Source organism: Mixophyes fleayi, chromosome 4 (assembly GCF_038048845.1).
Source record: "Mixophyes fleayi isolate aMixFle1 chromosome 4, aMixFle1.hap1, whole genome shotgun sequence".
Classification (NCBI taxonomy): domain Eukaryota; kingdom Metazoa; phylum Chordata; class Amphibia; order Anura; family Limnodynastidae; genus Mixophyes; species Mixophyes fleayi.
Genome location: NC_134405.1, coordinates 42,384,713 through 42,412,598, shown reverse-complemented (window position 1 = coordinate 42,412,598; position 27,886 = coordinate 42,384,713). Strand labels below are relative to the sequence as shown.

The 27,886-nt window shown below is 41.4% G+C and overlaps 1 protein-coding gene across 1 annotated transcript; it reads left to right on the top strand.

Moving 5' to 3' along the window:
- On the top strand, positions 1-27,438 carry LOC142149758 (beta-1,3-galactosyltransferase 2-like). Its single transcript, XM_075205060.1, has 2 exons — positions 1-238; positions 26,110-27,438. The coding sequence occupies exon 2, from the start codon at positions 26,139-26,141 to the stop codon at positions 27,123-27,125; it is 987 nt and encodes a 328-aa protein (XP_075061161.1). The 5' UTR covers positions 1-238; positions 26,110-26,138; the 3' UTR covers positions 27,126-27,438.
- Positions 27,439-27,886: the final 448 nt, after the last annotated feature.

Sequence of the window (27,886 nt, the reverse complement as noted above, 5' to 3'; positions counted from 1 at the left end):
AAGCTGAATCGGGCTGGTGTCGAGACAAAAATCTCTGCCTCTGACAGGAAAGGGACAATTGCTCCCTGGAGTACGGCCGTTGCCCTGATCTACCTCTCCAGGTCTTGGGGAGCTGTGTGTCCGCCGAAAGCGCAGTGACAGTGACTCAGGGTCACTACCTTTGTTGATAGCCGTAAAGGAGAGAGGGGGATAAGCTTGGATTGATAGAAAACAGTCCCTGAAAGTGACAAGGATACTGGTGAGGTGTTTTCATTATACCCTGTATGTTGTCTATGCCAGACTGTAGTGTTATTTGTTGCAAGTTATTATTTAACTATGTTTATTGCTATTTTGTGCTACCATTTTGCTAAATAAACTCATTTGTATTATTTTGGATATTTGCCTGGGTGATTTTGAACCTTGGGTAGGTACCGGGTAGGCCAGCTGTGTGGTGCAGAAGGTTACGTTAAACCTGGTATCCTCACATATCCCTTGGCATTGTTTTTGGACCCTGCATGTCTTCTGTTTGCTCTGACCTTGGCTTTGTTATTGGATATCCCTGCTGGCTGCTAGTCCTGATCCTTTGGCCTGTTCCTGACTACTCTGCCTGCTAGGGGCCACTGACCCTGGCCTGCTTCTGACCTCCTGCTCCAGTCTTGGCTACCGCCTCCTATACCAGCTGCGCAATGGTCGCCATAGATAATCTTTTACCACGCTAGACATTAAGACCTGGGGGCATCCAAGTACCTGCGAGCACATAAAGCTCTATGGGAAAAATTGCTGCTAAAGGTGAAGACCTCTATACCACCTGTTCGAAAAGTTTATCTTGGTAGCCGTTAGCCCTAACAGGATCAAGAGTTTTTACATCCTAAATAATGACTTCAGAATACAGAATACAGTGTAAAATTGTATAGCTGCTCCATCAAAGACATTTTATTTACATTTTCAGAGTCTCCCACTTTTTAGAACACCCCATAATTTTATTATATATACACAGCTGCACTAATATATATTAGACTATATGTGACAAATACTAGTGTCCATTGTCCTAACAGCTCCCACTTAATTATGTACAAAATGTCCTTGCAGCGCAAAGCAGATTTAGTCATGTGCTTAATTGGCTGCATCATGGAAGAATATCTAATATGGTGGGAAACCTGATATACTGGAAATGTGAGCAAAATTGCCTGAAGCTTTAACAGATTTTACAATTACATTATGTACTGTTGTGTAAAGCAATGCACCTGTTGGTGTGGTGTATTGTAAAATATAAAGTTATAAATCTGCATTTTATCCAATATACAATTTGTAACCTCTGCATATAAGTATATGTGTGGAAATCTGTGCTGAAGGGGTTAAGTGAGACTCATTTTTTTAAAATCATCTTCTCCAGCTGATAGTAAGATAAATAGTAGATTACTGTGATTATTTTTATGTTGCCTAAACATACTGCATAAGCAAAAGACAGTATAGGTGTACTGAGGTCCAGCTCATTCATATTCATCAGATTCAAGCTCTGGACACTTCTTAGGTACATGTTTTTAGCTGTACCATCTGCACTAATTACAGGGCTACAGGGTAGGTGTAAGCGCCGACTGAATGTGATGACTGACACATTTGCTTTCCAGAATACATGTTTGCAAGTTAGTGAAATGGTAAAAGTAGATTTTAAGTACGCTTTAAGAACATTCAGATTTCATTTTCTGATGTGAATTTATATTGCACATATGCATGTGTGTATCCTGCAGTGTATTCTGTCTGTCAACATATGGCAAGTAACGTATAGTCAGAGCTTATTTATACCCAGATTCAAATGGAAACACGTCTTGAGATCCTCTTGTACTTGAATATGGGCAGACGTGTGTGCAAGTTACGTGCAATTTTATTAAAAAGCAAGTTGCGTTCATATTGTGTTTCTAGATGAATCAGGCCAGTGTACTTCAAACTTGTGCTGGAACACCAGCTATGAAAATGGCAGTGAAAAATTTTACGCAAATTGAAGAGGGCAAGTTGTGAAGTTCCCGAGATAACCTGCGAGGTTCATTCTTACTTTGCATTCCGCACAGAGCCATTCGGTTTTGTGTTTGTAAATTTTTACGTCAATGACCAGAGCCTGGACCAGGGGCTGGCTGGCAAATTTTAGCCTGGAGGTCGGGGTGAGATTCTGCTCAGAACCCTTTTAGGAACATTTTAAAGGAAAAACATTCAGGTAGCCCAGATACCCAGGCCCAGGTAGCCCACTATGAGACCAGCCTGGGGGTGGACACCCCCTAGCCCAGACAGCACCTGGCTGGGACAATGGCGGTCAATTCATTGTGCTGTATGGTGTGTTGAGTTAAGAAATTTCACCAGTAAAATCTGTTAAATTTTGCAACCCAATGCTGAAAGGTGTTTATATTCCACTGTAAACTTTTGAAAATTTTGCTCATCTCTAGTTGTCAATAAGAATGGTTTACAAGGGTTGACAATCTTGTCATTAAACTACACTTATACTGGAGTTAAAATTGAGGAAGCATTATTCCCTGAGCTAATCTTTTGTCCTCTTTTATCCTGTTTTGCACGTTAAACTTACTAAAAAAGACAAAAAGGAGAAATATTCCCTCTGGCTGTACTATTGTGCTTCCAATTTAAATTCCGCTGGTTGCAGTTATTACATAGATTATGGCTTATGGCAACAAAAAATAATAAACAGCAACAAAAAAATGAGCACGACTCAAAACTAAACCCATAATTTATTGTTTATAATTAACTTATTTCTTATAAAAGCAAAAACTCCCTCTAAACCAACCCCACGAAATAAGATTATGCAATGTAATGTAAATGTTTAAATTATTTTTCAGAACTAATTTAAGTTATTCTTTATAAATAAGTTATTGCTTATGACTACAAAAACAAGCACTCCCTCAAAATGAACCTTTAAAATGGGCAGAGTGGATTGCCAAATCTATTGAATAAATAGACACAAGAGGATTAGTGCAAAATGATAGTTACTATTCCTTGTGAAGTGGGCACAATTAGAGCCGCAATGATTCTCAGGGCACGTGTCATAACGTCACAGGGCGGGTGCCCAAAATTACGCGATTTGACAAGACCCCTCCCCTCTCCACCCATACCTCCACCAGGAACTCCAGGAGGGGCACTTCAAATTGTTAGCAAGTATGCAGGCCAACTACCATGACCTTGGGGCATCCTTAGTTACTTCTTTGTCAAGAACACTGATCAGGAACTGATTTGATACATGTTCAATTTAAAAGATGAATTAAACCATCAGGTGCCTGCATGAAAATTAAATGGTTTCTGACCACCTTACTCGACTCCTCAAGCTTCAGTAAAGAGGACTGGCTTTTATAGGCCTGTACACTGCTAGCCACATATCTTCTCAGCATTATGGGGAGAATCCAGGTCACAGTGCATTCTGGCTGCCGGAATGGTTGCCTCAGTGCATTCCACATTCATTCCACTGCCGGAATGGTTGCCTCAGTGCATTCCACATTCATTCCACTGCCGAAATGGTTGCCTCAGTGCATTCCACATTCATTCCAATGCTGGAGTGGTTGCCTCAGTGCATTCCACATTCATTCCAATGCTGGAGTGGTTGCCTCAGTGCATTCCATACTTTTAGGAGTATGCTTAATAATGTGTTTTATTAACTCATTTAGTGTTGACCTGGGGCCTTGAACTTCTGCACTTAGTATCTGTGGGTGAAATACATAACCAATACACTATCGTGCCACATCTAAATTTAGCACATGCAAATGATTCATACGTCATATATTTTTACTTAAAACTATTTTACCCATACTATTGCCACAACACTAACAGCTTAGCTCCTTAATGACATCTGTAATAATCGTTATAATTTCTACTTACCCTACAGAAAATCAACGTTGCTAACATGTCAGGTCACTTTTACACAAAAACACACTTGGACAATTAGAACGCACCTGGGTGCTCCTAATGACGTGTCCGGCATACTCTCCGGCCTACTCACCTGCATTTAATTCACTAATTACATTGCTACTTAAAAATACCTTGCTTGCACTTCTGTGTTGTTGCGAGATTCACAGTTCTGGGTAAGTAGCCCTTAATGGTGAAATGTTTCATAATCTCTGCTGTTTATTGCTGTACCTTGCTTAACACTCATGTTTATTTTTTTTGAAAAGGTATTGGTGAGCTAGAGATAGAAAATGATGCTGAAAGGTCCTAATGCTAATGAATTTTATGTTGAAGGTTAGTGGAAAAGTCTTTAATTAGCTGCAGAGTTTGAATATTGAGGCAACTGTGTAGACTTGGGATGTGCCTCTGCATAGAGACCTCTCAAATGTAGTGACACACATAAATATTATCCATCTATATTTATTTATTTGTTACCTGTTTACCCTCCCCCCACAGATCTTGGTCTTGGATTGTGTTTTTTGGGTGTCTAGTGATTGCTTTTTGACATTCCACATTTGTCTGTGTGTGTGGTAAGTAGAAACCAGATATTGTTTTATTACATATCCCTTGTTAAAACACTTTGCTTTAAGAATGTCCATGCTATTCTATTTTTATTTTTATTTATTTTTTTCTAATAACTTTATTTGAAGTGTTTTTTGGACCCTACCTTAAAGACACATTAACACTCTGTGCTTGAGTCATTAAGGAGAGCAAAGGATCAAAAATAAGTAAATGTTCTAGTGGACAAACCATGTTACAATGTAAGGGGTGCACATTTGTTACTTTTTTTGGAACAAAAGATAAATATCTTCACATTTCAAAGATCTGTGGTCAAATCATGTGCAAGCTTAGTCAAGGGTTGATTATCTAAGGTATGGTAATTCAAAATGGGAATATGAATAGACATGGCCTGGTGTGTTAGTGAAATGGTTAATATGTGTAATAATAGGGGAAAAACCATGGCAACCTGTATTTTACCTTTACAATGTGTGTAGAAAGTATAGCTTCATGCCTCTAAGTTTAGCCTTAATGTCTTTTGCTAAATGCACGTTAATGGGGTAGTTTAAATCTACAGCCTAATGTGGCAACATATTTGACGTTTGGTTTTCTACAGTTTATTGATCAGCACATATAGTGTTGAGAAGTACACATTTTTCACACTTTATTTGTTTTTCTTATATCTACAGCCTTTAGATTACACTTGGCCTGCAGTGCTGGCTTTTCTGCCATTGCACTTCCTTTTGGAGTTGGTGGATGTTGCCATGGTGAAAGGTGTTGACAAATGTAAGTAGTATAGTGATATCTGCACTAAAATGTGACTGGCCAGTGAGTGTGCTCCATACAATAATGTCGTTACTAAGCCTGCAATGTGTGGTTGCACAAACAAAACATATGGCCAGATGCTAGCTATGTAACATATGGGTTTGGTGTTTGTAATTAAGTCAAATAGTGCATTCAGAATCCTAGGTATAGTCCAAACACACAAGCCATTATTATTCACTATAATATTACCAGCTTTTTTACACATGCCAATACAGTGCTCAACCTCTTGATATCAAAATGCAAGTTGTATGTGTGAGCTAATATTGCCATATTAAATTGTTGATTCTCATTCAACAGGGTGCGTTGCCGTGGATTTTGGATTTGTGCAATTCGTGTCTCACTACATGTTGAAGTATTTCTCCAGAGCTCCAAGGCTGCTTATGTCTCTCTTCAGTCTGGCCAGATTGTCATCTCTTCATCCAAGGAACTTTGACACACACAGACCATTACCTTGTTTGCTTTGTTTTTGTTAGCACGTTTGGATATATGTAATAAATCTAGCCTATGCTGCAAATGTCTCAGCAATCAGTTGTCATGCCATTTTGTACCATTACTACAGTGCAGTGATTAATTTTTTAATACCCATAAATCCATGTGTAGTGCTTTCCAAACTATTGTGGAACAGGTTTTTTTTTGAAAATATATTAAATCTATATTTGGTTCTTTTGTCCTTTGCCACAGATACACCATAGCCTACAAACACGCTCAATGGGGTTAATGTTCAGTTTTAGAAAATGTCCATAGTGTGGAGGTTTGTATGTGTGTTTGGTTGCTTAGTAGTAAAATTATTGTACATTTTAAGCTTTTAGAGGGAACATGGGATGTGCCTAGCAATATAGGCATTCCATTACAGGTAAACGTATAGAAATAAAGCCAAAATGTTAGCAGTGTCAGGTCAAACACTACCAACTTTTGGCCCTTGCCCAAACAGGATAACAATCTTCTTCTCTTGTGCTAGTGGCACTTTGTTTCAAAGTGGTCCAACACCCACATGCCAGACACAAACCCCACACTAACAATCATGGGGAATGCGTTAGGGCATTAAGCTAGTGGAGTCTTGCTACAAGGCCATAATACCAATATGTGTTAGCCACCTTTGGTGTAGCAAATATTCCAATCTCCACCCTTTTCTTGGTGTTTTTACAATGTTTATTTGCTCGGTTATGTAATACCTCACCTAGGGCCTGATTCATTAGTGATCTTCTTATCTTGTGCAAAAGGTAAGATGCTTATTTTTACGAAGAAACGGGGAGATAAGAGTGAAGTAAAGATGGATTTTCATCCTAACATAAGAAATTCTTCACTTATGCAGTGGATTTTGCTTCTTATCTCCCTTTTCTGAGCATGAACAGAGTGGATTTGCTTAAGAGAAGCAAAAAACGACAGAAAAGATCCTTAATGAATCAGGCCCCTAGTTTGCTAATTGGTCAAGCCACCTATATTTGAACTTACAGCCAACACAGATATTCCACATGAGAACTAGTTACATTAGTCTGATTACACACATTGTTAGGCAGCAGTCACTTGACATGTTTGCTGAACCTGACAATGTAGGTCTCCAATGTTATTGTGGTGTAGAAATGTGTAATTGTTTCTCAATACCATTTTCAGGTAGATTGCCCTCTGAAAGTGGAAAGTAGTGACCAAAGTCACATTCCAGCTTTGTTTCCATTCAAACCCTGTGTGTGTGTGTGAAGAGTAAATTGTGTTAGTTTGCGCCCTAATACCACCTATGTCTGTTTAAACTAGAGATGAGCGCACTCGGATTTATGAAATCCGAGCCCACCCGAACGTTGCCGATCCGAGTCGGATCCGAGACAAATCCGGGTATTGGCGCCAAATTCAAATCTGAAACTGAGGCTCTGACTCATAATCCCGTTGTCGGATCTCGCGATACTCGGATCCTATAAATTCCCCGCTAGTCGCCGCCATCTTCACTCGGGCATTGATCAGGGTAAAGGGAGGGTGTGTTAGGTGGTCCTCTGTCCTGCTATATCTCGTGCTGTTCAGTTAAGTTCTGTGCTGTTCAGTTAAGTTCTGTGCTGTGCTGTGTCTTGTGCTCTGTGCTTCTAAGGGCATAGTTATTTCCCCAATATTCCAAAGTGTTTAAAAAAATAGAAAAAAGTTATTTAAAAAAAAATACAAAAAAATAATTACTTTTTTTTTTAATTACAACAAAATTTGCACAACCAATCCTGCAGTATAAGCCCATTGGTACTGCAATATTACCAAGTTCACACATTCAGCAGTAAAAGTCCAGTGGTTCTGCAATATTACAAAGTTCACACATTCTGCAGTATCAGTCCAGTGGTGCTGTGTCCTGTGCTCTGTCCTGCTGAGTTCAGTAGTGCTACTGGGTCCTGCGCTGTGTCCTGTTCAGTCCAGTGGTGCTGTGTCCTGTGCTCTGTGCTTCTAAGGGCATAGTTATTTCCCCATTATTCCCAAGTTTTTAAAAAATAAAAAAAAAGTTATAAAAAAAATTAAAATAAAAAATTTAAAAAAAAAATAATTATAACCAAATTTGCAAAGCCAATCCAGCAGTATATAAGCCCATTGGTGCTGCAATATTACCAAGTTCACACATTCAGCAGTAAAAGTCCAGTGGTACTGCTATTACAAGGTTCATTGATTCAGCAGTGTATAAGTCCAGTGGTACTGCTATTACAAAGTTCACTGATTCAGCAGTATAAGTCCAGTGCTACTCTCCTGTGCCGCATATAATTTTTAAAGGCTTTGCCGAGTGTGTGTGGCTTAGGGGTACGCTCTCTTGTGCTACATATAATGGAAAACCAAAATTTGGAGGATAAAGTAGGGAAAGATCAAGACCCACTTCCTCCTAATGCTGAAGCTGCTGCCACTAGTCATGACATAGACGATGAAATGCCATCAACGTCGTCTGGCAAGCCCGATGCCCAATCTCCTAGTACAGGGCATGTAAAATCTAAAAAGCCCAAGTTCTCAAAAAATAGCAAAAAGAGAAACTTAAAATCATCTGAGGAGAAACGTAAAGTTGGCAATATGCCATTTACGACACGTAGTGGCAAGGAACGGCTTAGGCCCTGGCCTGTGTTCATGACTAGTGGTCCAGCTTCACCCAAGGATCTAAGCCCTCCTCCCCCCCCACCTACAAAAAAATTAAGAGAGTTATGCTGTCAGCAACAAAAACAAAACAGCAAAGAACTCTGCCTTCTAAACAGATGACATCACAAATCCCCAAGGCGAGTCCAAGGGTGTTGTTGGTTGTGAACCCTGACCTTCCCATCACTGTACGGGAAGAGGTGACTCCATCCAGCATTTGCAGCACGCCCTCTGCATATGCTGGAAGGATCACCCACAGTCCAGTTACAGATTTGGCTAATGAAGGTGTGAATGTTGTACACTGGGAGGAGGATGTTGATGATTATGATGCAGACAGATACCAAATTGCCTTTCTCAATTTCTATTTATATTCTAGATTATATAACGGCTGAAAAGTTTTCTGTTTTACTCCTAGTGGAGAGGGGATCTGATGCAGACAGATACCAAACTGCCTTTGTCCATTTCTTTGTATATTTGAATTTCTAGTTCTACAGTCTATGCAGGCTGCTTTATTTATATTCAACTACAAGTGTAGGGCGGGGGGGGGGGGGGTCATAGATAGCCACCAAAGTAACGTGGTCCATTTAATTTCACTTTCTAGCTCCACAGTCTGGGCAGCCTGCTTTTTTTATCTTCAAAGTATTTATATTTACAAGCCTTGCAATCTAAATTAACTAGAGGTAGTGACGTGGTAGAACTCCAAAAGGCAGTTTGGAAGCCCCTGTACAAACTGGCTCTATTTTTTAACTGAGTTGTCCCCCCTCCAGTGTGTACTCGGAAAGAGTTTTTAGTGCAGCGGGGAACCTGGTCAGTGAGCGGCGAAGGAGGTTGCTTCCTCACAACGTTGAAAAAATGATGTTTATAAAAATGAATAATCAATTCCTCAATCAAGTACAGCACTGCCCTCCAGACAGTACAGAGGGACTGTGGTTGTGGAGTCCAGCGGGGACGAATTGATAATGTGTGAGGAGGAGGAAGTACACACTGTAGGGGGAGAGGAATCAGAGGTTGAGGATGAGGACGACATCTTTCCTCAGTAGAGCCTGTTTAGTTTGTACAGGGAGAGATGAATTGTTTTATTGGTGTGGGGGCCCAAACAAACCAATCATTTCAGCCACAGTTGTTTGGTAGGCCCTGTCGCTGAAATGATTGGTTTGTTAAAGTGTGCATGTCCTATTTCAACAACATAAGGGTGGGTGTGAGGGCCCAAGGACAATTCCATCTTGGAACTTTTTTTTTTGCATTATATGACCAATCAACAGTCGTTTGCCATGTTCAAAAAGTAAAACCAAATTTAAACAAATTCAAGAAATTAAACCAAAAGTAAAATGCCCTGTCATAATTTAAAACAAGAGGTATTGACGTGCTCTAAAACTACTGTATTGTTGTTTATATTTTATAAACACTACACTTGAAAGCTTGAGTCTTTCAATAAAAAAGTAACTGTCCATTGCACGAATATTTGCAACAGGGACAATTTTAGGGTTAAGAAAGTCAACTAATAACACTTCGACGCTGTCTGTCTTTATAAACACTACACTTGGAAGTTGGAGGAGGTATTGTGGCCCCGGCACCAAATTTACTACCGGGGCCACTCCACTGTGCAGTCCATATTTAGGTGTATCAGATATTAAACAACGGTGACAGTTGATGCCCAATTTTTTAATTATATTGTGGCCTCGGTACCAAATTGTGTACCGGGGCCACCACACTACGCAGTCCATACCCTTTTTTGGTGGAATTCTGACCCGTGGAGGGTTTTTTAATTATATTGTGGCCTCGGTACCAAATTGTGTACCGGGGCCACCACACTACGCAGTCAAGATAGATAGATGCGTATCATAGATAAAGTACATTCAGTAGTGTGGGGCAAATTGAAAAATATTCAAAATGCACTGACATTATCAAAAACAAGAGGTTTTCACACGCTGAAACTCCAACATGTATATGATGGAGAGGATGGAGGAGCAGCCGTATGTGCAGTGTAATGCAGACCTGTTGAAGGTTTTTTATATATTTTATTGTGGTGCCCAGTGCCCACTACTCTACGCAGTCCAGATACTATTTTTGGGTGTAATTCTGACCTGTTGAAGGTTTTCTATATATTATATTGTGGTGGCCAGTGGCCAGTCCTCTATGCAGTCCAGATACTATTTTTGGGTGTAATTCTGACCTGTTGAAGGTTTTCTATATATTTTTTATTGTGGTGCCCAGTGCCCACTACTCTACGCAGTCCAGATACTATTTTTGGGTGTAATTCTGACCTGTTGAAGGTTTTCTATATATTATATTGTGGTGGCCAGTGGCCAGTCCTCTATGCAGTCCAGATACTATTTTTGGGTGTAATTCTGACCTGTTGAAGGTTTTCTATATATTATATTGTGGTGGCCAGTGGCCAGTCCTCTATGCAGTCCAGATACTATTTTTGGGTGTAATTCTGACCTGTTGAAGGTTTTCTATATATTATATTGTGGTGCCCAGTGCCCACTACTCTACGCAGTCCAGATAATATTTTTGGGTGTAATGCAGACCTGTTGAAGGTTTTCTATATATTTTTTATTGTAGTGCCCAGTGCCCACTACTCTACGCAGTCCAGGTACATTTATTGGTGCGAATCATACAAGTTCAGGGTTTTTAATATATATTGTGGTGACCCACTCCTCTACGCAGTCCAGGTACATTTATTGGTGCGAATCATACAAGTTGATGGTTTTCTTATTATATATATTGTGGTGACCCACTCCTCTACGCAGTCCAGATACATTTATTGGTGCGAATCATACAAGTTCAGGGTTTTTAATATATATTATGGTGACCCACTCCTCTACGCAGTCCAGGTACATTTATTGGTGCGAATCATACAAGTTCAGGGTTTTTAATATATATTGTGGTGACCCACTCCTCTACGCAGTCCAGGTACATTTATTGGTGCGAATCATACAAGTTCAGGGTTTTTAATATATATTCTGGTGACCCACTCCTCTACGCAGTCCAGAAAGATACCTTGTTGCAACGTTTTGGACTAATAACTATATTTTGAGGTGTTCAAAATACACTGTAAATAAGTGGAAATGCTTGTTATTGAACGTTATTGAGGTTAATAATAGCGTAGGAGTGAAAATAAGCCCAAAAACTTGATTTTTAAACTTTTTATGTTTTTTTCAAAAAAAATCCGAATCCAAAACCTTAAATCCGAACCGAGACCTTTCGTCAAGTGTTTTGCGAGACAAATCCGAACCCCAAAAATAATGAAAATCCGGATCCAAAACACAAAACACGAGACCTCAAAAGTCGCCGGTGCACATCCCTAGTTTAAACATGCTAGTCAATGTTAACAATAATTTTCTGCTCTTGCATTTGCCCATGCCTTGGGCAAGGGAAGTACAAATCCTTAATGTACAGATATCCTCCCTTTAGGATGATGGGTCCATGTTCAAATTCCTTTAACACCATCTAATCCAAGTGTGTTGGGCCGAGCACACAGTCATTTGAGGGTTTAATGTCTGGTAGATATTGTTGATGTTTACATTGTTAGGTGAGGCATCCACTTTATTTGGCTTATAGATGGTGAACGTGTGCAATGGGTACCTGTGTCTGTATTGGCAAGAAATCACAACATACCAAACTTCAAATTATAATATGTTGGCCGTTATATAAAATAGCTTGGCCTTGCTTAGATGTTTTCCAAAACTGGAAGGGAGCAAAATCCAAGTGACGTGGCCACTCTAACAATGAATGAATCAGTGTACATAACGTAAGAAACTCTAAGGTCAGTTTGTTTTAATAATGTATTCAAGGTTCCAGATTGGTTAAACTATCATGGATTGGGGGGATCAGATCATAGAGTTTAGAAAAGTCATTACAGGATAGAGGCGTTTGGTGGACAAACTACCTCTTGGAGTCTACTTACTTGTATTACAGAGTGTGCTTCTTTGCCTGAGCAAACCATACCTATACTGCAAGGTTTTTCATTTGCTTCTTACATGATTAGTCAGACACACAGCACTACATACACCCTTATATTGTGTCAAACGGTCACGTTAGTCTGTATTTCTTGACCCGAATCAGGACCCTTGGGACTAGCTGGAGCAGGTCTGAATCTGAACAGAGCAGCCTGGATGATCTTCCTGCTCATGTTCTTGCTGATTGTCCAATCTAGCAGGGGAATGAGCAGTCTGAAAATGTGGACAGAAACACTGATTTTGTAATGCAGCCAGAAACACTGGAGCCAATAACTATCCTCTGGAGAGAAGTGTGTTGTTCAGGCAATGAACAGATCACAGCAGCAGGTTTAAATTGGTTGTCCCAAGCAACTATTGGCTGATCACTTCATGGGATCACAGGTGCTGAATCTGGTTGGTCTGGAAGGATCACCTGACTGCATCCAAGATGCCTGTGCACATGCAGCTGAACAAACAGTGTGTGTTTGATTACAAACGGAGCTGTGGAGGACGGGAATGTTGCTGACGACCAGAAGGGACCCAGGTAGCCGTGATATGACAGCGGCTGATGGGGTAAGTGCACCTAAGATCCAAATGTGAGACCCAACCCTATATGTGCTTAGTGCAATAAGGTCATGAGGTTACATTTAAACAAGTGTTATGCTAAAGGAAGTCCAGTGTACCACACACTGTGCATTAGCACTATTCTTAAATACAAATCCCTTATTGGATTTTTAGAATTTGCACAGAATCTTACCTGTACAAATTAGTAGTTAACAATATTTGTCCTATGGCATCATGTCCAAAAAAAAATCAACTAATTTGGTTACCTTAACACCTGTCTTTTGTGGCTCCTTTGTGTCAGGTTACAGTTTGCAAATGCATTACTTCCTTTACAGGATGATTTGCCCTACCTCTAAGGGGGCACTGTAGTTGCACGCTTTGTTTGAAATAATTTACTCTGGCAAATAAAGAAACACTGTGTCAAAATCATTAAGAAGCTTACCTTAAAACACTTCTTGTTTAAGTCTTCTTCAGCAAACCATGGCCCTGAATCATTCTGGAAAGGTAAGGCAAAGTAACTAAGCAAGGCCAAAGCATGTGAGTTTGGAGGGGGATGTAAACCAAAAATGTCATCGGAGATCTAATTTTGGGGTAGGAGAGGTCCTAGCTGACATGAACATTTCAGTGTACAAATAAGCTATCAAGTATTTGTGCGGTACATTAGGATACAGACATTATTTTTTTTGGGCCCTAAACCTATTGCTAATTTGCACCACTTGAATTTTAAAAGGCTTTTGAGCAGCATACAGAAATATGTATCCTTGACATCTAGGTTCATTACTCAATCAGGGCCATGGTTTTGGTCAGCACACTGATATTAGATACATATTTGTTTGAATACGTTAATGAATCAGGCTGTTTGTTCGGAGATGATACTTTGGTTAGAGTTGATAACAAGTATTGTTATTAAAAAAGCATAATAGAATATGCCTTACCAAATAAAGAGACATTTCAGTAGTAGGAAATTTTTTAATCCAAACAAAAACTATACATATTTTTGGCATATATTAAATCATATTTTTAGGTTAAAACAATACAAATTATTTTTTCTGAGCCTTTTTGAAGGGGGTTGCAAGGGAGGCTCCCCTACTCCGACTTCTTGTCACCCATGATGTAGAGGAGTCAGAGGAACCAGGCAATGGGGCAAGGCAAGCGGGTTGTGTCCGACGAGGTGAAGGTGCAGGGTCAGGGGATGGGGATGGGGCCACGACAGGCGAGGGGGAAGTGGGCACAACAGGGGATTGGCCAAAGCCACGGGCAAAGGCTAAACACATAAGACGACATAGTTGGGGGTCAGGGAGGGTGGACGCGTCAGACACACCAGGGAGGGTGGACGCGACAGACACACCAGGGAGGGTGGACGTGACAGACACACCAGGGAGGGAGGAATCAGACTCAACATGGAGGTTAGAGGAAACAGACAACTGGGATTGTGCCGGAGGTGCGTTGGGAGTGGGCATGCAAGATATCACCCAGGAGTGTTGCAATATTTGTCACTGAAGTATTTAAATTATCCATTTTGGTGGCGAGTGTCGTCAGTAAAGAGGTGTGTGTGCTCATGAAAACGGAGAGTGTGTTAGTGAGACTGGTGATTTGCTGATCCGTGTGTTGGACAGTGCTCGATATTTGTGACAGGTGAACATTCTGTGAATCAGTGGCGTTTTTAAGATTTTGGGCTGCGTGTGCGAGTGCCCGCTGCCTTACATATTTAGCTGGAGCCAGCTGAGCTTCCTGCACATCATGGGCAACTTCATCATGCACTGGTGAAGCAGGCGCCTGCTGCTCACATTCTGTAGAGAGATAATAAGTAAAATAAAGTAATTAGAATCAAAGAGTAAGGTGCGATATTATATTTGCAAAAACATCTTACAATGCGTGATGTAGCATTGGTAAAGTGTCAGCTTCCCTTGAATGTGCTAGCAGCCCTTGCCGGTCCCCAAATACATACATTGCCACTTATGGTCTCATATTTTAGGATGAGCCCTACATATTGAGACCATTTGTCTTCAGTGTGTAAATTTAATTTCCTACTATGTGATAGTCAAACACATTTTGCAATTGAAGTTTACCTTCACACACACATCCTGAGAGTTGACACTTTTACTCAGACAGATACAAAGCTTTACAGACATTAAGTAAGCAAACTCATCATGTACCTAGTGGAGAGGCCTCTCCTGTTCGGGGTGGGCTAGAGCCAGTGTCTGTGTCGCCCACCCCAACTATCTCCACCAGGGCTATTGCAGTCCTCGTCCGCTCCTCGAGGGGTGTTAAAATAGTACGTAGTGGAGGCTACTATGTCACAATATCCATATTTATCTATAGCGATATCTATATATATTATTTGACAAATAGACACAGTCAGAAAAGTTAAATAGGGCTATTATTTTTAAATCGGATTAGTACCTTTTCTGTACTTCAACCTTTGTACGCTCATACGGAGATATTTCATTGATGAGCCGTGTGATTTCTTGCCAATGCGTTTGGCGCTCGCGTCCGGTTATTTGCTGGTTGCCACTGTGGAACCTCGCCAGAACCTCTTTTACCAGCACCTCCAGCTCCTCCTCTATAAAATTGTTTTTACGCCTAGTTGGCAGCCCTGGTGCCTGCACATTACTTGGCCCAGCATCAGACATATTCCTATTTCAAAGATAAGTCGTGTCTTTATAGGCAATGCACACAGTCAGGTGGTGATACAGAATCTAAGCACATCCACCCCCTACATAAGGTACCATTTCACAAACTTCTAACTATGTCTAAAACACATGCCCCTTATTATAATAAACATTGTGGCTTGTCTATTTAACGAGCATTGAGTTTGGCCACTGCATTTTGACAGACATATTTGTCAAATACTATTGCAACATTCTCCTACTACTACTACTACTCGTCACTTTTCAAACCATAACATTGGTTTACAGGTTAGCAACACACCAAAATGAAGGATATCACTCAGTTGCAAACCCTATATTGTGTAATTATTATTAATATTTGGTTACAAATCAGCCAGCAACACACTTAAGTGTGTACTCCAAATGCAATTTGGGAGGTATGTGGCCAAAATAAGTGTATACATTTGGACCCATGTGTCCATCAATGCAATGAGCTAGTTATTATGGTGTTGAACATTGATAAGGTTGAAAAGAACTTAGCATACTGTAGGCTACTATTGAAAACTTTCCATGTTAAATGTAAGGCCAAGGGCCCTTTCCATAGCAGTTTATTTACAGTCCGGCCACACATATTGCATAGCAAACAGTTTGCTACATTAGGAGATAAAAATAATTTTGAAATCTTACAATCTCTGAAAAAGCGAATGAACAGGCACTAAACCAAAGCACAGGTGGGTTTAAATGGAGTTTTGAATTAATAAACCAGGTGTACACTCTTCTTCCTAATTGCAGAGCACACAGTACTCGTCTCAGTGCAGGCGACCGCCATGTTCTTGGTGGGAGAGACAATCAGAGACACAACACAGGTGTGTGAAAGCTCCGCGTGTGACGTGAGCACGCCCATACGTGCTCAGCGAACCAATCGGAACGCAGAGGCCCCCATTTTGTGTGATAGACATTATTCCAAAATGAGGGCTACTATTTTCGCCAGGCGTGAACTGCGAGTCCTTACAGAGGGTATGGACAATGTACCCTCTGGAAGGTATGTGTCCAACGAAGTCAAGGTGCGGGCCTATGAAAGGGTCCGCAGCTACCTCCGCCTCCGATATAATATTCGGAGAAGCATCGTTCAGCTCCAACGGCGGTGGAGCGATCTCCGACGCCGCCAGCCCCAGCTTCTGGAAGAGCTCCGTCGTGAGATTAGAATAAGTGAGTTCTCTACTAATCGCAAAAACATGTCTACACATATATATTTGCTCTATGGCCCTGATTCATTAGGGATCTTAACTAGAGAAACTTCTTATTTCTTCTTATTCCACCTGCTCCCACCTCGCTCACCTCTTTAATCTGTCCCTCTCCACCGGCATCTTCCCCTCCGCCTTTAAACAAGCTCTCGTCTCACCCATTCTCAAGAAACCCAATCTTGACCCCACCTCACTCTCTAATTACCGCCCCATTTCCCTTCTCCCATTTGCCTCCAAAATACTTGTCTGCAACCGTTTCTCCACCTACCTCTCTGAACACTCCCTCCTTGACCCTCTCCAATCAGGCTTCCGCCCCCTCCATTCCACTGAAACTGCCCTGGCTCAAGTTACAAACGATCTCCTTCTCTGTTTCCACCTCTGATTCTCTTTCCCCTTCTTCCTCCCTTCCAGTCGGGGTCCCTCAGGGCTCTGTCCTTGGACCCTTACTATTCTCACTATACACCTCTTCTCTGGGTGCACTCATCAGCTCCTTCGGCCTCAAGTACCACCTTTATGCTGATGACACTCAACTCTACCTTTCCTCTCCTGATCTCTCTCCCTCCCTTCTTTCCAGGGTATCCACATGCCTCTCTGCCATCTCCTCCTGGATGTCCTCTAGATTTCTTAAACTCAATCTTGCTAAAACTGAACTCATTGTCTTTCCTCCCTCTTGTACCTCCTTCCCCTCTGACCTCTCCATCACTGTTGACAACTCATCTATCTCCCCTGTTCCCCAACTCCGCTGCCTAGGTGTCATCCTCGACTCCTCTCTCTCCTTTGCCCCTCACATTCACTCTCTCGCCAAATCCTGCCATTTCCAGCTTCGCAACATTGCCCGCATTCGGCCCTTCCTCTCCCAGGATGCCACCAAATCTCTCATCCACTCTCTGATTATCTCCTGCTTGGACTACTGCAACCTTCTCCTTATCGGCCTCCCCCTCTCTCATCTCACTCCCCTTAGATCTGTACTTAACGCTGCTGCTAGGCTTATTTTCCTCTCTCGCCGTTCCACCTTTGTATCCCCACTCTACCAAGCCCTTCACTGGCTCCCCTTCCCCTACAGAATCCTTTTCAAGCTCCTCACTCTGACTGACTGACTGGTCAGGAATTGAACTCATGAACCCAGCTCTGTGAGGCAGATGTGCTAACCACTAGACCACTGTGCTTTATGGAAGAGTATGCAATGCATTTTGCTTAAAAGGCAAAAGATGTATTTACAGCACATACATTTTGATACATTCGTTATTCATGTGTTTTTAATGTAGCCATGTCCATGCATTTTGCGTACTATACGGCGACTTGAAATTCTAAACACAGAAAGATCGTGAGCAATGTGTTTGTTACAAGTGTGTATTACGCTAATTAGTAGCAAAGGAAAAACAACCATTCAGAGTGTTGCACATCATTGTTATTTGTCAGTGATTAATGAGTAAGAGCTATCTCTTAAAAATAAGCCCCAGGCATTTGTGTTGTGTTGTGTTGTGTGTAAACAAACTGTTGGTCTCTCCCACAGTGGGCGTGAGGTTTGCATTGCTTAGCTTGCCGTCAATCAGTTGAGTACCGTCCGTCGCTTGTGCTTGTAGCATGTTTAAAGATCCGCAGGTGGGTGTGTTTTCTAACGTTTGCACTGCTTATTTCCGTCACTTAGACCACATGGGGGTGTGTTTTTGCTGTTTGAGGTGCTTATTTCGGTTTACGTCACTCAAAGTATGCAATGCAGATGCGTATGCGTTTGCGAACTTTGATGAATCGGGCCCTAGATGAGTATGTGCAGGTGTATGCAGGTGGTTAGTTAAATCTCCTATTAGCTGGTGAGGTTGTGAATGCTGTGTTTGGTCACCATTATAATCCATAAGGTAGACTAGAGCCCGAGCAGGTGGTTCTGAAAAACAGCGCACTTCTACATGCGCCGAACTTTGAATCTTACTTTTCTGCAGGGGAACGCCTTTACTGTACATTGCCTAAGTGCTTCCATCTCTTCCCAACCATGTTCCCTCCACAAAATCGTAGGCTAATGTAAGTGTTTTTTTGTGCGCAAGGGTTAATTGAACTCTGCTGCTGCGCTCTGTGGCGTATAATCTGAATCTGGGCATGCGCAGAATAGTTGTGTGTATTATACGCACAAAATCGCCAGAGGCGATCCTTAATGATTCAGGCTCTATATCTCTGATGCAATACATATACTAATATGTATGTGTATGTGCGACAGTGGAGAGTATTATATATTGTAGACTATATTCCCTGAGAGCAATCCTGTAATTTTTCTTTAGATCTACCTTCTATCACATATAAATAAATTCTGATATATGTGGTGATAGCAGTGATTAAATGTTAAGCACCCTCATCAGGATAAGACCAAGGGGTAAATGTGTCAAACAACACTTTTTGCGACGGTTATAATCCTCCACCAATCATAATAAATTCCCGGCGGTTTACTGCTGTAAACTGATGTTTTTACTATAGGGCAGTTTGAGGGCTCAATGTAAAAACGCCAGTAAAAAAAGACAGCTTATTTAAATACCTGCTTCTTATACACGAACCCCAAAACTTACATGATTATAACGTGAAATAAAATATGCATTGAACACGGAATAATCTTGGGATTCTGGAGGACCAAGATCAATGTCATCTGCCTCTAGGCCAGCAACCTTATTCTCTTCCATCCACTCCAGAAGGCAAAATATCACACACAGAGCAATGATGTCACACACAATATCCATCACATATGTAAGGGCTCCAGCAGACGAGTCTAGGCAACGGAATAGGGATTTTAAAATCCCTAAGTTGCTGGCTTTGGGGGGGGGACAATGTCTGTCGTCCTCCAGAGTAATTACTTGTGCAATGAATGGTTCCGAAAGGTTCTTGTGCCCATTGCAATGCACTTGGCCATTAAAGTTTAGCTTCAAATAAATGTCTGTTACTCAAGCTTAGAAGGTAAGCCTCTTGTTGGTCTGCCAGTGCAGATATCTCTATTTCAGCCTGGACACGGGACTCTCTTAATTCTTACACTTCTGTTTGAGAAGCTCGCTCTTCTAATGGTGCTGTCTGAGCTAGGAGGGTTTCGGCAACCAGCTTATCATGCTGAATCTTTAATTGTTCATATTTAGTCTGATATTGCTTTCCAACATTTTCAACCTGGGACATGATCATAATTTGTTCTTGTGTATCTGGAACTTTGGCATCAAGTTCTTTCTGCAGATTTTCCTTTTCATTCCTCAGTTTTACTGCTTCCTCTTTTGCTCTTTATCATGGACCTTTATTTGTATTCTGGTCTGCAACTACCCTTGCAATATCAGTTTTTAACGTTCCATTCTCTTCAGTGAGCTGCTGTATTTGGGCCTTCCCACTTTTTACACCTTCCTCAAGCAACTTCTTTTCCACCAGCAAAGTTTCTCTTTTCTTGCCGAGTTTGGAGTTAGATTCTTGCAACAGTAACACATTTGCTTTAAACTTCTGTATCTTGACTTGAAGATGTGGTATTTCACCGTTCACTTTTTTACTCTAATAATTGTCATGTGCCTTTATATACTCTTGCTTCATTTGTTCTACGCATTTCTGCAGCTCTGCCATTTTCTCCTCATGTTCCTCCCGCGTCACATAGTCAGAACACATCTGTTCTATCAATTTCTGCAACTGTGATTGCAATTCTACATGTATGATAGCTTTTTAGTTATTTGATATTGCAACTCTGCATTTACTACAGCCTTGCCTTTTAGCCTTTCTTGCAAGCCTGCCTCTTTTCCAACCCCAATCTTCAGCTGCGTCTGTAACTCTGATTTTAGAGCCATCTCCCTGTCCAACTGAGCTTGAAGGGCTGCTTCCTTAGTAACCTCTTTCTGCAGCTCTGTCTGTATCTCAGTCAGGTCTTTTGTCTCACTCTCCAGTTGCTTCCTGATCATGGCTAGCTCAGCTTTCAACTTTCTCCAACCTTGTGGTCAGTGGGGCAGAGGCTTGCAGGTGCGTTGTCAGCGGTATGTGGTTTTCCCACAGCCTAGCATTTTCTGATAGGAGAGAGCTTGCTCTGTTTGCCTCCTCTTCATATTTCTGTGACACATCTGCCAATTGCTTCTCCAGTTATATGATCCTTAACTGCATATCCTTCATATCTTTTTCATACTCCTGGCGAGGAGTGGAGGATACTTGGAGAAGCATCATACCCTCCTTTAGTGTCTTTTTCTCCACCAGTAACTTGCCCTGTTCCAGCTCAGCCTTCATGTGATTCTGCTCTGACTCTGCTAGTTTTTGGCTTAGTTGAGCAATGGTCTCCTCGCAGGCTCTCTTGGTTTCTGCGTGCAGCTGTGCTGGGACATTACTACTTCTCATCTGCCCCTTTAACTCCTCAATATGCCGCTGCAGCAGGACTTTCTCCGCCTGCAGCTTCTCCTTTTTCTGAGTAAGAGTACTGCTCTTTACTTTCATTTCATCAAATTCCTTCTTAAGTGTGTCCCATTTTGCATCTGACCTTTTCATCCCCCTGTCTGCAGTTACCAGAGCTTTTCGCCTCTCTGTCTTCACGGTTTCAAGGTCTTGTTGCTGAGACTTCTGTAGTTGCCTTCAGGACTCATTAAAGTCTAATTGTTGTCTCTGGGTCTCCTCAAAGGCTAACACTTTCACCCTAATGGCTTCCTCTTGAGCCATGGCATCCTGTAACTGGTGTTGACTTAGGGCAGTTTTCTGGGCCATAGCAGCTTGTAGAAAGTCTTTAAGCATGTCCTCCTTTTCAGGGCATTACATCACAGCCTTTTCCCAGAGTTCAAAAAAATGTGGATCTAGCCCTTTATCAGACATAACTGTAGCATCATGTAACAGCGGTTGCCTAATGGCTGTCTGCTGGGCCGTAACAGTTTGTAGTAAGTCTTTAACAGAAAAATCCTCCTCCTCTAATCAATCACAATGATAAGGGTCATAATCCACTGCTACAAAAACGTACTCCAAGTTCTGATTTTTGTCTCTCTCCATATCGACACTTTGACACACCTGTATGCACTTGTTTTGGGTTGAGACGGTAGGCTTCTACTTTTTCTTGTCCATTGTAGCTTGAGAAGCAGCCAATTTTATCTTTATACGGACAAAGCACTTTCTTTATAGAAGGAGCACCTCACTTGACTTAAGATGTGTGGCACTACAACACCGAGCATATATCACAAACTTTTCCTTTGCAGGGCATAAGTGTTTGGGTTTTTTGTTTTTCTTTAAACTGCTCAGTAGTTTTGCAAACACATTTGCATGCTTTTGTTGTTTCAACACAGAAACATCCACTTTACACTTGCAAAAAATTCTCAAACTTTTCTTCTTTAAAGTCTCTTGCTCTTTGCTTATGCACAGAACCAGGCAACACCCAACCTGTGCTTTGCAGAAATACACATCTTCAGCAACATATACTTGGGTTTTCTTCCCAGACTTAATGAACACACTTGATTTAGAGCAATTAAACTCAGTCCATTTAAACACTTGATTTCTTTGCCTTTAATCTGTGTCTCATTGGTCTTTTCCTACACTTCTGTTTTTCCAACACAAATAACCAGTTTTCACTGACAACATTTAACTCCTCTCAAATCATCATATATGCAGCAACTCTGTTTAAACAGTATTTCACAGTAGGATTTATTACTCACATCCATGTGGTTCTCTGGTTCCCACTGTTGCTGTGCATAAACATTTAAATTAGCTGCTTTTATCCACATAACAAGACATGCACGTATTGCTCCATAGTGTCTGTCCTTTTTAAACTTTCCAAGCACACACACAGAGCTGGTTTCTGCAAGTATCTCCAAGACTGCTGCTATTCTTGACATGCGCAGATCTTTGCAACCCAATTCTCCACCATATGTAGTATAATCAGGGGAATAGGTACTATCTCCAGGGAAAGATGTGATGAAAAGCAGCAGTAAACCACACAAGTCCAAAGGTTTCAGGTTAACAGCCACAGCTTGTTTATTCACCAGCTTTCAAACAAAACAAAACATAAACAAAATCCTAGCCGTCTGGCTACTATCTAATACATTTTTAGCAAACCCTCTCTCAGGGTTTGACACACCTGTTTTGGGTTTGACCTCACAGTCAACATATTATTGCTCAGCACAGCAGAGTGTCTCAGGAGGCAACTCATCTCCTCCCCAGGTCTGAGACACTGGTTGCATATCCTAGCTGCCTTTTCACAGGCACCTCACAAGGCACCTCACAAGTCTCTTGATCAGTCTGTTTAGAGACTGGCAGGCCAGGAGACCCGGACTGGGCATTATGTATGGAGCCCACCCTTCTCTTTCTCCATACATAACACCATGGACCCTTACCATGTTTTGTTAGCGCAGGGAAAAACCCTGGGTGAAGATTTACCCACACATCTACACATTCTCCCTGATGTTTTAACGTACACAATGCTCGAACCCTGGGACACATACCTCTGTCATTTAGCCTCCTTCCAGTGACTCAGTCACAATATATATATATATATATATATATATATATATATATATATATATATATATTTATATATATATAATTTAATCTGTGTCGTTATAACTTTAATGTACCTGGGCTACATTAATCTGCTTCTTCCCTCCCTTCTTCCACCCTTCAAGCCATAGACATAAGTAAGTGTCATTTGCGTTCAGACACGAATTGCATGCAGTAGCAGTCATTGGCCTAAGTTCCAGTCTGGCGCAAGGGCTAGTCCACGCAATATACGTGTCACGCGGCGCTCATTCGGCTTCCATAACCGAAGACTAAGACACTCACCTGTCTCTCATTAAACAGACTTCAGCCCCTAGTGTTGGATCTGCACATGCGCAGACCTAGTACCTGTCTTTCCGTGGCAAGATTCCTATTGGTTCCTGGTTCTGGCTCTAAACTTGAAAAGGCACTTCCTCCCTTTCCTCTGGGCCTGTTTATCAAGTTACCTGTCTGATTAGGATCCTGCCTATTCCTTGTGCCTCCACCTGGATCGTCAGTGTCTCTGCTGTGTGTTGCTGTTCCACGGGCTATACTGCTCAAGCTGCACCTGTCTCCGCTGTGTTGCTGTTCCATGGGCTATACTGCTCAAGCTGCACCTGTCTCCGCTGTGTAGCTGTTCCACGAGCTATACTGCTCAAGCTGCACCTGTCTCCGCTTTGTTGCTGTTCCACGGGCGATACTGCTCAAGCTGCCCCTTTCTCCGCTGTGTTGCTGTTCCACAGGCTATACTGCTCAAGCTGTACCTGTCTCCGCTGTATTGCCGTTCCAAGGGCTGGACCGCTTAAGTTACACTTGTCTCCGCTGTGTTGCTGCTACACGGCTGTGCCGCTCAAGCTACATCTGACGCTGCTGTGTTACCACTCTACGGGCTGCACTACTCAAGCTTCACCTGTCTCCGCTGAGTCACAGCTCCCCAGGCTTCTCTGCTCAAGTCGCAACAACTCCTACTATCGTGCTGCCTGGCTCATCTACTCTGCATCTGTCTCTGTGGCTCGGTTGCATTACAGGTGATATCATTGAAGTTGCTTGATCTCATCTACCTCTGTTGGCTGAACCATACCTGCAGCACTTGTATCTATTTGCATAGTTGTATTACGGGGTATTCCACTCAGGCTGCACTTATCGTGCTTACCCTGCTGGCTGGACTGTTACCTGTACCTCTCTTATCGTGCTGCCATATTGTGGTCCCAAATACCTAAGCTGCATTTGTCATTTCCATTCTGCTGCTGGACTGTTCATGCTATTACTACTATTGAATATGCCGTTATACTGCTAAAGCTGTATTCATTCCTGTTACGCTGCTAGTGGAATTGTTCACGTTGCCATTACTCTCCTTGTGTCTATATACTAAAGACTGTTCTGTTCAACCCCTAGTCATCATTAAATCGCTGATTGATTTGTTCAGCCTGCATCTGTCTTCACTCCGCTGTTTGGTTGTAAAACTTACATCTCAACATCACCAGTGTGTTACATATCATTTACAAGCCACTCCCCTGGGACCTTGCCTAACACTCCTGGTAGGGACCGCGACCTGCAGGCGAATGCCGCTTCGCCCAAGTCACCTTGCGGTGACCCCCGATGAAGACTATTTGCCCGTTAGACTCCGCGCCCTGCTAGGAGTAACATCTTGTTGGGCAAGTCCAAGAGTCCAGAGTAACAAACCGTGACAATACGACACAGAAATCGACTTACATCCGAACATCAATCAGGCCCTTATTGCTGTAGACTAGTCTACAGATCACACTGGTCTCCAAACAGTAAGAGCAATGAGTGTCAGTACAACAGAAACTCTAACCTTACATGTTTTTATCTACCTTTTTTGTATTGATCTAATGTAAGTATTAAGATATGGCTATATAAAAAAAAGTCTTGTTTCAAATACTTGCCTAGCTTCTAAGATCTCTGCTTGTAAAGTTAGCTATTTAGTGCAGCTTCATTATTTACCTTTTGTTCCCTCAAATTCCTTTATCTCATCCTAGTGATCTCTGCCAATCTTATTGAGGAGTGATAACCCTCACGTGACAATAGCTTGGACTGACAGACAGAACTCCTGAATTTGTTAATAAACTGCAAAGACATACCATAAAACTAAGCATAGTATACATGTCACTGGTCTCTTATTGACTCTTTACCCAAGCCAACCGGGGAGAAGTGCACTCAGACTTAACCGGGAGTGACTCCTGTACCAAATCAACACCACCGATCATTTTCTGCAGTCTTATTCCTTCCCCAGTACTGCTAACATTGGTACAATGTCTCACAGAGAAATTCTGCCAGCAGGGCAGTGATCTCTATATCTGCCATGGTAACGGTCGCCGTCTGTTGGGGCTAAATGAAAGGCACCTCTATATAAAATCCATTGTATATAGAGTATCCAAGGGAGCTATGGTTCTTTCGTTGTAATTTTAATTGGTTCACAGAATTTTCATAATAGAAGATACCTACTTGTCACATGGCAACATTTAAAAATAAACAGAAGAAATGCCACTGGCATCCTTCCAACTGAGAGGGGGTCCAAGGTGGGCTTAACATTTATTAATAATGCCTGGTACCACACTCTCATCACCCTGCATTCCTGTGTGCTAGACATAGTTGTGCAAATAGCATTATTGACGTTACAGTCTCTATTTTAAACAGCAGAGGAGCAAAACTAAAGATTAATGCAACTTTCTTTAATGGCTATGGGGATTTGCATGTTTCTCTGGTTGATTATGGTTTTTAGATTTACACATCTTCCAGTGTAGAAAACAATACAATGACATAGTGTAACTTGTATCCCCAGTTAAAAGAAGGTTGAGCATCACTGGTTGAAAGTAAAGGAGGGTTGGGAAATTATTTAGATGTTTCCAACAGTCTATTGAATGGTCAGGGAATATGAGGGAGATCTGTTGGACAGCTTACAAAAAAAAATGTTGCCTTTCATTATTATAATTTGCTTTTGACATCCTATTTTCATACATTTAAATTCCTCTTTTTTTGCAGGAATCTTGGTGAGATTCATAGAAGATAATATGAAGTCCCAGATCTTGAAATATATTTTACTTGTGCTGATTTTTATTCTTATTTCTGGATACTTATCCTATAAAAATATTACTGAAAACCACTTAAAAGTCAAGGTAAAAAAGACACCTGTAAATAACTTGACCTATCCAGCTTTCCAACACCCTCTGGCACCACCATACCCATTTCCATACAAGTTCCTTATTAACCAACCAGAGAAGTGCAAGGACAGAAACCCATTCCTAATTATACTGGTGGCTAGTGAAATCCAGGATATAGAAGCTAGGAATGCCATCCGGGAAACATGGGGTAATAAAAGTAATTATGATGTTGATGTGGTAACACTTTTTCTGGTTGGGATCTCTAAACTTGGAAGTGACCGAGTCCAATGGAAGCTTGAGGAGGAGAGTGAAGCCTTTGGTGACATTGTACAACAAGACTTTTTGGACACTTATTATAACTTGACCCTAAAATCCATAATGGGCATAGAATGGGTGGTGAAATTTTGCCCCACTGCTAGCTACATTATGAAAACAGACAATGACATGTTTCTCAATGCAGATTATCTGGTCCACCGGATTCTTCACCCAGAGTTACCAGTCCGTACAGATTATTTTACAGGATACATAGTAGAGAATGCTAAACCTTATAGGAGTGAAAAAAGCAAGTGGTATGTACCTAAGGAAATCTATCCCAACGACACCTACCCACCCTACTGCATGGGTGCTGGATATGTCTTTTCAGTGGACATGGCAAAAAAAATCTATGATGTGTCTCAGGTTATTCGGATGATCCCCATGGAAGATGTTCATTTGGGAATTTGCCTGTATGAGCTCAAGATCCCACTCACTAGTTCGACTCCTAACAAATTTAATGTCAAAATGATTGCTTACAACCGATGCAAATTTAAACAGCTCGTAACAGTTCACAGTTATAAAAAGGAGAAGCTGAGGTCTGTGTGGGAAGATTTTTGGGGTAAGAGATCGTTGGCATGTTGATTTCAGGAAAGGCACCTACATTACAATGGAGCTAAAAAATATGAGGGAAAGATGGAAAAACAGGAAATGTAGCACCTTACTTGATCAGCAGACTTCTTTATACAATCGATAAGGACATGGCACAGCATGCATTGAATAAGTTATGTATAATATGTTTGACATATATTATGTAGCTATTTTAAAATGTATTTAATTGATATGGAGAAACTTCTTTGACAAGGCATTCATATATAATATTATAAGGGGATGATACATTACCTATTTTAATGTTATTATAATACATTCAGGGGCGCATGCAGGATTGTTTCCCCCCCCCCCCAGACCCAGCGCTGTCCTATACAGCAGCCGCGTCACTGTCAAAGAAGCGTCCGCGGCGGTGCTGTATACAATACAGCACTGCCACGGACGCTTGTTTGACAGCGCCGCGGCTGCTGTACAGGACAGTGCCGCTATGGTTGCCACTTAGTTAGCGCATGGGGGGGGGTTCTGGAGACTCAGAAACCCCCCCTGTGTGCGCCACTGACATTATAGATGTTATAGTGATTATTCTTTAATGAAGATAACAAAACAAGTAAAATGTGTAACAGTTGCACCATATTTTATATTGGGTTTTTTTTAAAACAAATTGTGTCTGATGTTTCCTCATTTAGGTTTTCTTAAATAGTAATAATAAAGATGCTGCCACAATAACAAACAGTAAAAAAAAATCAATGTATATGAGAGAATATGCTTAAAAATCAAATCTGATTAAGGACTACTTT

Excerpts from the sequence above, each read along its gene's own strand:
- LOC142149758 (XM_075205060.1), top strand. The coding sequence starts at position 26,139 with ATGAAGTCCCAGATCTTGAAATATATTTTACTTGTGCTGATTTTTATT.